The 14,038-nt window shown below is 35.2% G+C and overlaps 2 protein-coding genes across 2 annotated transcripts; one reads left to right on the forward strand and one right to left on the reverse strand.

Annotated features, from left to right (window-relative positions):
• The first annotated feature begins 423 nt into the window (after window positions 1–423).
• LOC142617391 (nuclear transcription factor Y subunit C-2) lies at window positions 424–5,005 on the forward strand. Its single transcript, XM_075790217.1, has 2 exons — window positions 424–587; window positions 3,935–5,005. Exon 2 carries the CDS (start codon window positions 3,987–3,989, stop codon window positions 4,797–4,799), a length of 813 nt encoding a protein of 270 aa, XP_075646332.1. The 5' UTR covers window positions 424–587; window positions 3,935–3,986; the 3' UTR covers window positions 4,800–5,005.
• A 2,744-nt stretch (window positions 5,006–7,749) lies between these two features.
• On the reverse strand, window positions 7,750–8,298 carry LOC142615639 (SKP1-like protein 1A). The gene has a single exon (XM_075788378.1). The coding sequence runs from the start codon at window positions 8,296–8,298 to the stop codon at window positions 7,750–7,752; it is 549 nt and encodes a 182-aa protein (XP_075644493.1).
• Between the last annotated feature and the right edge of the window lie 5,740 nt (window positions 8,299–14,038).

The raw sequence follows: 14,038 nt of genomic DNA on the forward strand, positions 1-14,038 counted from the left end.
AAAGAAAATTCTTAGGTCCTTCCGATTATATAGAAATAGTGCTCTTTATTCTCATATTTATGGTGAGCTTACAATAAATTTAATGAGTGAACCATACCATAAATGTGAAAGAAAAAAACATCATTCTCTATATTTCGAGCCTTTGGAGTACGTAAAAATTACTCTTCCGAAAATACCCTCCCAACCCACCCACATGACATGAGCTGTCTATTTCCACATATGTCACAGTCTGTTTTACGGTGAACCCTCTCTTCTTCCTTTTTTTTCTTACTTTTATACACATCATCCAATGATATAACGCCACGTGGAAGCTACCAACACAACCTTTCCAATCGTCAAAACTCGCAGTGTTTGACACGTGTCGAGGTCCCGATGCCCCGAGAACTCTCTCTTTCTCTCTCTCTCTCTCTCCCTCTCCGAAGTAGACTAAAGTAGTAGTACCATATTTCAAACTCTCTGTGTCCCTCCCTTTTGAGCTCTCATTTTTTTCTCTCTCTACAACTATCTCTCTCTCTCTCTCTCTCTCTTTCTCTCTCTGGGTTTGACACAAAGATCTGGGGTGAGAAGCATCAGCTGGAGTTTGATGGGTAACTAAGTTTTGTGTTTTTGTTTTGTTTTTTTGTTTTCTGGGTTTGGTTTGTTAGGTTCTGTTTAGGCCTCTGTTTGGTTGCTGAGAAAAAAAGTAAAGGGAAAAAAGAGTGTGTGAGTGTCAAAAAGTTGAAAATTTTGAACTGTGTGTGTTTATATTATGTGGGTAGGTTTTGTTTTAAAGTGATAGGAAGAGAAATGGTGATATTTTTTAAGATTTGGTAGTTTCTCTGTGTGTGTGTTTTTTTTTTCCCGTGTTTTCTGAGTAACCAAACAGAGCTTTAGGGTTTATAAATTCATGACAAGAAATCATTCAGTTGTTACTGTTTTATGTTGTGGTTATAATTTTGTTTGATTCTGTACATCTTTTGGTGCTATTTAGTTTTAGTTCTATTTTACCTTTACTAATTAAAATCATGAAAGCATGTACTAATATAAACTAAATTGAGTTTTGCATATTGGGTTTTCAGAATTGATATCGATTTTACGTTTGGATTTTTCCCTGGAGGCCCCTTGATGATGTTGGGATTTGATTCTATAAAGCTCTTCTTTCTTTTTTTTTGGTTTTGTAAATCTACTTTGTATTTTTCACTGAACCCTGGTTATAGTATATCTGTATATGTTTGTGATTATGCACATGCATGTGTAAGTAAGCGTTGAATTCTCTAATTCTGGTGGAGCCTATACTCTGTTTGGATCAGTGGGGCACATTGTGTTGTGTGTAGTCTTGGGGTTTAGTTAGATCTCATGCTGATGATTAAGATAAACTAAGAATGACAGAGCTGTGAAGGTTGAGATTTAGGTGAGCCATTCCTTTCCACTCTATCTATGCTCAGTGACCATAGCTAGACTTGGAAAGGAGAAAACCCTGGTTGTGAAAATAGGCAACCCTTGTAGGGAAACTTTCATTTTGTTGGAACTAGAAATAATTTTCGTGAAATTGAAAAAAAAAAAAAAAAGAAGAATGTATTTTCACTTTCTTTGAGGAAATAAATCATGAACTTTTTTTTTTCTAAATGCCTATGGTACATGTTTGGTTTTGCTCTTAGGAGATGTTTTCCATTTCAGATGTTTTGCTCTGAAAAGACTTGTTTGCGAATGTGTAGCAACTAGCAAGAGTTAAAACTTTTTCTGCCAGGAAAATAGAGAGAAATGTTTTTTTTTTTTTTTTAACTTATTACTTTCTACTGTTTGAAAGAAATGAAAATGTCATATTTCCAATAATTTCTTTGATATTTTAGAAGTACGTTTAATTTTCAAGGGGTTACCCCTATAATGGTACTGAATATGCTCTGAAAGTATCATAGTTTAACTATTTAACTTCTGTAGTGGAGAAAATGTCTTCAATTTGCCTTCTTGTTTTAATTTCATCAGCTTAAAATTTTGCCAGTGGACCCAAATTGTAGTATATTAATCCAGCTCTTCTACAAGAAATGAAACCGAGGCACTTTGTATGCTTTCCCCTACATGCATTTAGCACAAATCCTTAAATGCACACTGCAATTGAGGTGAGTCCAATGGGCTATTCTTTAAAGAGGTTCCCTACGTTTTCAGAAAAAAAAGAAACAATAAATATGATTTATTAAGTTGATATAAATTGACATTACCTGGATAGTCATGGATATATGGATATGAAGAATATATTTGATATTTGAACTTGCTTACTAGGAACAGAAATTGTGCTTGATGAATGGGTAGACCAGGGTCTAGTGTCCCATTCAGTATTTGAACTGACTCAAAAAATCTCCATTATTTTGGTGCTTTTGAAGTTTGGAAGATTGTGATGTAGGTGGGAATTAAGATGGGGTTGCCCATTTGTATGAGTCATGAAAGAGGTGACATATGGTAGTAAGTGGAGATAGGGGTTGCCCATTCAGTATTTGAACTGACTCAAAAAATCTCCATTATTTTGGTGCTTTTGAAGTTTGGAAGATTGTGATGTAGGTGGGAATTAAGATGGGGTTGCCCATTTGTATGAGTCATGAAAGAGGTGACATATGGTAGTAAGTGGAGATAGGGCATGGGCTCTGTCTTGTTATCCAAAAGTTTCTCCTCCATTGTGAGAATTCATAGAGAGAATTAAGTTTATTTAGGTATAAAGTATGTCATTCGATGCTTTAATTAAGTAGAAAAGATTTGTTTTTATTTTGGGTTAAGTATTATGTATCAAGTATGTCACCACCACTCCTTGGCAAACTTATTTTATTTTGGGGTAAGTATTTATTATGTAGCTGAAAAATTCTGAATGAACAACTTCTATGCCTGAAAGGTTGCCTCTCTATGGCAATTGGTTTGATTTTTGCTTTCCTAGGGATTTTTAGAATTCATTTTTGACCGAAATAGGGTGGCAATTAATGCTCCTTTGTATAATAAGGGAGAAAAAATCAAAATCACATGATGGGTTCCATCGTCAAGCTAGAACTAGCCCCCCACCCCCCCCCCCAGCCACAGGGGAGGGGGGGGGGACCCATTGTCACTCTGACTTTCTTAGAGGCTTCAATATAGATGATGAAAATTAATTGTCTTAGCTTTTGATCTAGATCATGGCATAGTTGTCATGTTTGGTGACACTCAGAGAACATACCTTAGCCAAAGGGTCCTGCTTCAGTCCAATTTTTCTTTGAAAATAGAAGAAAACAGGCATATTGGGCATATTGGTAAGGTTGCTTTTTGTCTGTGGGTTGCATGACATGAAATCCCATGAGGATATACATGTAATCAAACACTCATACCAGATGCTAGGAAATTAATGAAGGGTTTGTGTTTCAAACTACTGTCCTCTTAAGATAATTAGGAGATGATTATCTGAGCTTTCCTTGTGTGGATGCTATGATGGTTAACTTATAGAAATGGTTATCTTCCATCCAATAACCACACCAATGAGCTCTAGCTCAAATGTTACCTCTTCTACATGTAATAGTAAGGTAAATCTGCGGTTGTGGGTTCAAGACCCACTGGGTTCATAACTTACCAAAGAAAAACAGTCATCAGACAACTACAGTTCTATCTTTAATCTGATGTAGAATAATCTCATCAGATTTGTAACCATAGTTCCTTCACAAAGGCAGAAGGATGCTGGAATTTGAATTATGAAAATTGCTGTATTGTTGGTCATTAGATTTTCCTGTAAGATTAAATCTGAGTCCACAGGTCCTCTCCCTCCTTCATTCTTGTGAAATTTGAACTTTTGACTTCTGAATCAGAATTAAAATTTTTCTCATTGAAGCAGAATCTTAAATGCTCTATTTGTGCCCATGCAATGTAATTTTCTCTTCTCACTGAACTCCATTGTATAATTAGTTCTCAATGACATGTATCTGAGCTTTTCTTGTGTGGTTTCTTTCAGCATTCTGATTAGGAGGTAATTACAAGAGGTGAAACATACTAAGTAATTTGCCATGGATCAATCAGAACAGACACAAAAACAGCAGCAGCAACAACAGCAGCCTGTGGTGGGAGTTTCCACAGGTGCCAACCAAATGGCTTATGCTGCTCCTAACTATCAAACTGCTGCCATGGTGGCTTCTGGAACTCCTGCTGTAGCCGTCCATTCCCCAACCCAGCCCCCCAACACTTTCTCCAATTCTTCACACCAGCTTGCCTACCAGCAAGCCCAGCATTTCCACCACCAACAGCAGCAGCAGCAGCAACAGCAACTTCAGATGTTCTGGGCTAACCAAATGCAAGAAATTGAGCAAACAAATGACTTCAAGAATCACAGCCTCCCACTTGCTCGCATTAAGAAAATAATGAAAGCTGATGAGGACGTCCGAATGATTTCAGCAGAGGCTCCAGTCATATTTGCAAAGGCATGTGAAATGTTTATCTTGGAACTGACTTTGCGCTCTTGGATCCATACAGAAGAGAACAAAAGGAGGACACTACAAAAGAATGATATTGCAGCTGCCATTTCGAGGACTGACGTCTTTGATTTCTTGGTTGATATTATTCCGAGAGATGAACTGAAAGAGGAGGGACTTGGGGTCACCAAGGCTACTATTCCAGTGGTAGGATCCCCTGCTGATATTCCATATTACTATGTCCCACCACAGCATCCTGTTGGACATACGGGGATGATCATGGGAAAGCCAGTCGACCAAGCCGCAATGTATGTTGCACAACAGCCTCGACCACCTATGGCTTTCATGCCATGGCCACAGACGCAAACTCAACAGCAGCAACAATCCCAGCAGCAGCAAACAGACTCTTGAAGACCATGTTCAAGGTAATGTGACAGGTGTTTAGTGGCTTCCTTGTGATTGGTAGAGATAATTTCAGTAGTGTCTTTAAGTGAGTGGTGTAGCAGTAGTGTTAGTTGGTAGCTGTAATACTAAACTTAGTGAATGATGCCAAGCATGTGAAGTGTTTGTATTATGTATGGGCTTGTATTTTCTCTAATTTAAAAAGTTTGTCTCAATCTGTGTTTGTGTTTGGCTCTTTTGGGTAGTAGGTGAAATGATGGTTGGTTTGCTTGAAGAGAAGTTCAAGAAAGCTTATATATTGTTCAAGAATGACCAAAAGAGTTATACTCATGATATGACTAACGGCTGTTGAGTTTCAATATTCAACAGTTATTGATTTTAAAACCAATTTGCAATGCATCCCTGCTTGGATGTTAGTATTATTGATGTCTGTGATTTCATTCTGTAAATTGTTATGGTGGATCTTATTTTGAAACCGTATACTGGCTGCCCTAACCACTAGAGGTTGGATTAAATTGAACTTTCAGGATGTTTTAGGCTGGTGAAACATTTTTTTTTTCACCCTGTGCAGAGAAGGGTGGAATTGTTTTTATAATAGTTCCTTTTTCCCCCTTTTATCATTTTATATAGTTTTTTTTTTTAATAAAATTTATGGTTACCACTTGCTATATCTGTATGACAAGAACAATAAGTATTATTTGAAAGTGTTCTATACAGAAAATGATGAACCCACAGCCAAACAAACTTGCAGCTAAGATAATAATAATATCAGATCCAGAAATTAAATAAGTAACTGCTGCCCCCTAGACACCTACTCCAAAAAGGGCAGTTTTTGTTGCTGCACACCTTGTGTGCATTTACATATTACCAAAAACAATTGAAATCATGACTTTAAGTCACTTTTTCAGACTTGAAAATGTGATTTTATATTTGGCCATGTAAGTGCATGTGTGCAATAGAATTTTTCCTTCCAACCGAAAAACAGCAGCAAAAATAACAACAGGGGGCCACATCATCTTCCTAACCTGGTTAGCCTCCCATTGTAGCACCAAAGAAAGACATTGGTTTTAAAAACTGGACCGGCCGGTTCAATTGGACCCCAGGCAGCAATTTGATCTAGTAAAAATTCTTAAAACCGGTCAAAAACTGTGACCAAAGTTGGTTCTTTGATCGTAATTATTTTTAAAACCATGCATTGGACACATTAGTGAACCAGTTTACTAGAACTATTGTGACATACTGGTACAGCCTAGTAGTGAGCAGTGTTTCTTAACCATTACATCCATTTTCAATTCCAAAAAAAAAAAAAAAATAGAAGCTGAACTCACAAAGGAACTGACAAGTGCAGTTTTTAACTCAACATCATTGCTCTTCAACAAGATTAAATCTATAATGAAAAACAGTTCTCCTCATTAAATTTAGAGTAAGTCTTGTGCAGCATAACAAATGCCACATCTCGCTCATGTGACGAGTTGTGGTTGGTGAGAACCCCCCACATAAACTCACCATTACCTTTCTACCAATCACAACTTGTCACATAGGTGAATTATTGCATTTGTTGTGCCACTTTACGTGACACAAGACTTATTCTTAAATTTAAAGTAAAATTATTTGTATTATATCGTCTTCACATAATGATTGTTTTTTATTATTCGAATAACTTAGGATAGGACTGCCTTTATTATCCTTTACAAGGTGTCTGGTGCTTAACAAATGGGCTTGGGGTACCGAGATTTAGTCAGAAGGAGGTGCAAGAGGTCTGAAAGACCATGGTTTCCCTCTCGGTAATGGATACTTGAAACATGGCCTCCCTAGTTTTTTTTTCAAGAAAAAATGGGGGAGGAAACAAGAAGTAGGCTTGCTTGAAAAAGGGCTTAAATATCCTTGAAGTGGTACATACAAAGGAACTTGGACCAACAGACATTATTTAATTCTTGTCACTGTGTCTGATTTCAGTAGAAAATAAATCTTGGAATATCAACAGCAAAATCACAAAAACATCAAATTTCAATGAGTTCCTTGCACAAATATTTCTTTAGACTTATTAATTATAAGTGGTATTTTTCCTTATAGTTAGAAATTATTATAATACTATCGTGTGAAAATTGAAGCGTAGCTCCAAAGAGGCGTGAGAAAAAGCCTAATTAAGAATTAACTAAAAAGCTCCAAAAACCAGAAAAATTAACTAAACCATAAACCCCATCACAACTGACTCGTTATCTTCACGAGTAACTAAACCCTAACGCAAAAACAAGAATTAAGAAAAGAAAAAAAAAAAAAATATATATATATATATATATATATATATATATATATATATATATATATATATATATATATAAATCCCTGAAATCTCTTAACAAAATAGTAGAACATTTAATAATAAGATTTTGATTAAAAAGATCATTAAGAAGCACAAATTAAAACCCAATGAACTATCTCTCCATCACAATTAAATCCTTTTCCTCACGAGTAACTAAAACCTAAAAACCCTAAACCCAACAAACACACACCCACACAAAAAAAACAAGAACTAATTAGGAAATCTCTTATCAAAATAGTGGAAATCTATTAAAATTTTGATTAAAAGAACCTTAGCAAAGCACAAAGTAATTAAACTAACCTAAAATCATATCATAAAACACTCCATTCCATTAGACTTAAATCCTTATCCTCACAAGTAACTAATAAACCTAAAACCTAAAAACAAAGACAAAATCAAGAAAAACAAAACAAAACAAAACCCAGAAATCAATTTAACTCTAACAAGGTTATGATTAAAAAATCATGAATAACAAGTTTTAGTCAAAAACTACTAAACTAACATAAAATCATACCATAACAAAGACCAAAACACAATAATCAAGAAAAGACATAAAAAAAAATATCCAGAATCTCTTAACAAATTAGTAGAAGAACTCTAAATAGATTTTGATTAGAAAGATTATTAATCAATGAATCAATCCTCGTCTACACCCTCGAAAGACCAAGCAAACTCCTCGCGAAGCTTTTCCTCCTCTCCCGGCTTGAAATCACTCTCCAGACCAAAGAACTTGCGAACATACTCGACACTCTTGTTCTGGATTGCACTAGCCACGGCCCGGCAGAAGAAATCCAAGGCCTCCTTGAAGTTGAGGTAGTTCGCGGCGAGTATAAGTTCGGTGAGTTCTTGAGGCATCACGTTTTTCAAAAACTCTCGCTCGTAATGCTCCATATCTATCTCCATCTCTTTCTTGTTGTCAGCGTTATTGGCCTTGATCTCGAGATGCTTCTTGCAGTAGGTGATGAGTATGGCGAGCGGGTGGCTTTCCACGTTTGGAAGAGGGATCACGGTGGTGGAGGTGCCACTGGTGACGTTGTTGTTGTTTTCGTCATCAAAGTACTGCTTGACAGTGCAGAACTTCATGGCCACAGCTTCTTCAACCTCAAATACTTCACTGTCTGAGGTTTTTAGGGTTATCTTGTTTGAACTTGAAGTGGGGTTTGGGTTTTCGCTTTGGTTCAACATTGTTGAAGGGAGAGAGATTAGTTTGTGGGGAGAGGGAAAAACTTCAGGGTTATGTTGTAGAAGAAGAACGTTATTATGGATTTTGGAAACTACTTTTTAGTTTTTATATTTTGAGAGAGAAGTCTACTTGGAAAAGGATTAGTTTTTTTTTTTTTTTTTTTTTGGTTTTTTGGTAAATTTTATGTATGCCTACGTTATGTTTGTTTATTAAATCTTGAATTTAATCATCATTGAAAAATAAAATACTATAATTCTATTTCTTGGGATTTTTTTTTTTTTTTGAGACAGTTTCAAGTTTCAACATATGATAATAAGAAACTTTATCAGTTGTAACCATATATTTAATTTTATAAAATTAATTTATTGTATCTTACCATTGCAAAGGAACTTGTAATTTAATTGACATCTCCTCATATACAAAGTACTTGAAGGTCTAGGGAAACATATGTTCAAGTTTCAAAGTTAGCAGTATATTGCAAAAGACCTTAGTAGTGTGTGTGTGTATATTGGTGTCATAGAATGAGTGTGCTATTTTTCTTTTATATATAAGTAGTATGAGCATGGTTATTTGTATAGTATTTATTAAAAGATATGATTTTTTTTTTTTTTTTGGTAATTTTTATGTTGAGTATGTTTCAAATATCTTTCAAAAAAAAAGTTAAAAGTCAAATTATTTGAAAAGTGATTGAAACAAAAAGCATATATATATATATATATATATATATATATATATATATATATATATATATTTGTTTTAAGCAAATCCTGTACAGGCCTTACCCCCCGTCAAGCCCAATCGCCCTGAGGCCCATGAAGACTAACTCGTATAAGAGCCCCGCACTGATCACATATGGTAACTCATATGCCGTCCGAGGGGTTTGAGCTCGGAGTGCTCGAAGTAGCCTGAGGCGTGCCCCTGCCGAGCATAGAACTTACTGGCGGGGCTGGTCCCAACGCTACTATCGTGTTCTCCCTCTCGTCACCGAACATCCACTTAGGCGAAACAATATTGGACCTCCATTCCATTGCCTAGGGAATGCCCCTGCCGAGAATCAAATCTAGCGGTGGAGCCAGTTCCAATGCCACTGCCACCGCCACCTTTCCCACTCACCATTAAACCTCCACCTAGGGGAGAAGGTATTGGACCTCTCATTCCACCTACCAGGGGAATGATGATGATCACTCCACTAACCTTCGTTATAAATAGGCAAGGGGAACTCAGTTGGAAGGGTTGGCAATTTCTGAGTGGAAAGACTGGAGAAAGTAATATTGATCATCCCAAAAGAAGAAAGGGGAGTGTTAGTGAGAAAAGAGGGGAGACTCAGGAAACGGGGCAGCCGAGCATAGCGCCACCCGTGGTAGGAAATCCAAAAGCCCACCATACAAATAGATTGTGAGCCCAAACTCCCCTTAGGCCCAGCAGCCTTATTTTGGAACGCACAAATCCCAAATGCACTTTATATGTAGCAATTATTCAAGATACTATTCAATGATGATAATTAAATTTAAATTAAGAAAAAAAATAACAATAGTAATAAATTGAAATACAAAAATTGTTTTTCTAAATTAATGTGATTATTTTGCAACTTTAAATAATTTTTTTTTTGTATCTTCTTCTTTTATTGCTCTATAATAGTCAATGAATAACTCCATTGGTGCGATGGTCACTCCACAGGTATAAGTGCTAGTGGGGTGTGGGGTGTGGGGGGCAAGGGCCGGGGTTCAAGTCTCCAAGAGAGAGCTTCACACACATATACACTTAGATTAGGTTAGAGTAGAAATTTTATCTTATGTAAAAAAAATAAAAATAAATACTCCATAATTGTAGATATAGGTGTGAGTTGTACATTGATTGCAACATCAATTCTTTGTAAATTAGTAGAATCATGCATCATCCATTTCACTTGATAAGTTACTTTCGCAATCATTTAATACTACAACAAATCTGACTTTTTTCAAGGGTCAAAACTCCTAAAAAAAGTATTAAAAAACCTTGAAAAAATTTATTTTAAGAGTCCAATTGACCCTTGATAACCTTTGAAACATATACCGTCGAAAAGGAAATTTTTAGGGCCTTCGTGGCCCTCAAAACAAGTGCTCTAATCTTATTTTGAGGGTCAAGAGACCCTTAAATAACCTTTTACCAAGGTTTAAAAGATTTATATTTACAACCATTGATAAATAAGGTTATTTAATGGGTCGCTTGACCCTCAAAATAAGATTTTATTTTATTTAATTAAAAAAAAAAAACCACAATCATGCACAATATGTATATATTCATGTTGAAACTACCATATTGAAGAAGCATATTAGTGCAATTTGAACTAGTATTTCCTGAATTACACGAAGATATCTTGATCCTAATATTACTTGTGAGAATCAAGTTGGTTTGTAAGAACCAAAACTTACAGAAAGCTTAAAATAAGAAATTAAATGACTGCACAAGAACCCAAATACGCAAAGTAGATTTGCACAGTAGATTTTGCACAAGAAATCAAATGACTGCACAGTAGATTTTGCATATCATCCATGATATCAACTAAAATTTGTCCAACACCTATATGTCTAGTAGCAAACAAATTTATCGTTTTCTTCCCCTTCCCTTCTTGGTTGGCTGTGCATCTATTTGTTCATTCCCAGTAACTTCTACTACATCCGCTGCACAATGAGAAAGCAGAACAGGTTTTAGTTAGTTTAACATGGCATCTGCTAAAACACCTTGATAGGTCATGAACAATATTTTAAAAACAAAAAGATTTATGGAAGATGATTATCAATTCGGAGCTTCAGCCTTTATAGCACCCCCTCCCCAACCAAAAAATACAAGTAAATTTTCCATCTATTGTCAGTTGCAGTACCAAAAAAAAAAAAAAAAAACACACACACACACACACACCAAAACCACTAAGTTTAGCATCTGGGCAAAATACCATCTAAATAAATTACCCATTTACAGTACAAAAAAAAAAAACACCAAACCACTAAGTATAGCATTTGGGCAAAATCCTATTTAAATAAATTACCCATTTACTGAAAATATATCTTGATTTAGTGCTTCCTGAGACACTAAAAAGAAACCCAATTAGTTGCTCTAAGCTCAACTGAAATTCAAGGCCTTTACTTCCAGGAAAAACCCAAAAGATCTAAGAACTGCAAAATTGAAATCACTAATACTTTTTATTTTCTCAGTATCAAAACAGACTCCTAATTAATTACACAAACTTCAATTGTTCACACAAGAAAATGTCAACAATCGAAAGACAACAAATTCATATCCCAAATTAGAATCTCCACCATCCCCATTAATATATATATATATATATATATATATATATATATATATATATGAACACTCAGCCGAGCTTTAAACAACTAATTCTATATACACATACAAGTACACACATCAAAACCAAAAATCTCAGCTTTTTCACACAAAACCCAGCTGAAAATCAATACCCAGAATATCCACAAGCATGTGCATCAACATCTCATGGAGGAAAATTGTTAAAACAATCACTAGCTTGAGTTAATCTTCATACCTTAGTGATCACTACTAGATTGGGCTAATTGCGAGGTGATATAACTGAACATTTGCATCATCATATTGTCATAATGTGCTCTTTGTTCAGCCATTTGACTAGCTTGTTGTTCCTCAAAATGTCTTCTTTGTTCTGCTATTTGAATAGCTTGTTGTTCGAGCATGCTTTTGAGGTGCTTTACTTCTCCTTTCAACTCTGCATCAGCCTCTATTCGTTTGTGTTCAGATTCTAAGCATTTTTGTTCAGATTCTTGGAGTTGCTTCTCAAGATCATACATTCTAGATGAGGAGGAACCCCATAACTTGGTAGGAGTGACTCCAGCCCCATAGCCACGAACTCGTCCATGACGCTCAGGTCCAAACACCTCCACAAACATTTGATCTTGAGATATTTGCAATGCCCCCTCATTCACTTGAGTAGTAAGATTCCTCAATGCCACCTAAAAAGAAAAGTAACTTGCAACAAAACCACATAAAAATATACTATCTATATTAATATAATTAGAAGATTTGATACCAATGCATCTTGTGTTGATTCATTTACTGCTTGCCCATTAGCTTGCACATGGGTGATGTCAAATAATTCAATTCTATTAGGGCTATGACCTGTCTTCTCTTTCTACCATTTGACAAAACAAATAGAAAGTATATAGTAATTAAGTATTGAAGATGAATAATGCAATTACTCAGCAAAATAAAGTCAAATAACAATAAATAGAACTAAGAAACAAATACAAATTTTATCAAATAAAATATCTTGAACCAAACATAAAGATATTTAAACATGCTTCTACTCAGAAACAGAATAACTGGTTAAAGCAGAACAAATTCATGAAAAAGCTAACATAAGCATACTTCTACTAGGACCCAAATAAGCTAACCTGAACTACTAATTTTATCCATTCTGACAATTGAATTTGAACAAAGCCAACACTACATAACTAGCAATCATAATTCATAATCAGCAACCAATCTCATATCTTTCCCCTCCCTTGAACTCATTGGCCAATTTAAGATTCCGAGTAGGCCCTCGCCCTTTCTTCTTCCTTATGGGGAGAAAAATAAAAATAAAGATCACTTCAACTTACTAGAATAGTATCTTCAATACAGTATTAAAAAACTTGAAAGCATAATTTAAAACTTACCTTGATAAGCCAGATCATTTCTACTTCCATTAGCACCACTTGTGCCAACTCCTCCCTTGCTTCCTTCGTTTGCCATTAATAGAATCCCTTGCTTTGATCAATCCAATATATGTTAGCACTATTCATCATATGCATATTTAATTAGTTTAGTCAATACACGCATATTATCATATAAATGAAAGATATACATAAATATACGATATAAAACAAATGAACATGTAACTATCTAGATAAGTCAAGAACATAACTTTCAAGTAAATAAATTACATTCATTTTGAAACGTTTAATCTCATTAATTCATATTAACATCATTCATATCAACATCATCCATATCCACAAGTTTGCTAGGTATGTCCACCCTATCTAATGAAATAATAGCATCATCTTGATCATCAGTACTTGTGAAACCCATTTGATGACCATGTGAATCATTCTGTTGGTATGGCTCTTGATCATCATCTTCTTCTTCATCATCATTTTCCTCCTTTGGAGATGTCATATTGTAATAATTTCAAGATTCTGTTTTTATAACAAAATGCCACTGCGGATTCCTTATGCTTTTCACATAAAATACTTGCTCGGCTTGACATGCTAGAATGAAAGGTTCATTACCCTTTAATGAATGTGTTACATTCACAAGAGTTCGACCATACTTGTCAACCATAATTCCTCTACCACAATGGTCAACATCCCTCCATTCACATTTAAACATTGCAATCTTATTGCCTCCCATGTAGTGTAACTCAATGATATCAATTAAAACACCGTATTAATCACGATTGCCCGTAGTGGCATCTCCTTTTACCAAGACTCCATAACTTTGAGTTCTTCTGTTACAATCGACTTCATTTTTTTGAAATCTAAAACCATTGACAATATACCCATTATAACATACAGCTTTTTCTAATGGTCCACGAGCCAGATCTAAGAGTTGCTTGCTCACTTTCCTTTCATCATATAATTGAGTAATCTATTCAAAACAAGTTCAAAATCAATACATCATTATAATTGACTCAAATTAAGCATATAGAACAATTATAATAATTTCCATATAGAT

This window comes from Castanea sativa, chromosome 11 (assembly GCF_040712315.1).
Source record: "Castanea sativa cultivar Marrone di Chiusa Pesio chromosome 11, ASM4071231v1".
Taxonomy (NCBI): Eukaryota; Viridiplantae; Streptophyta; class Magnoliopsida; order Fagales; family Fagaceae; genus Castanea; species Castanea sativa.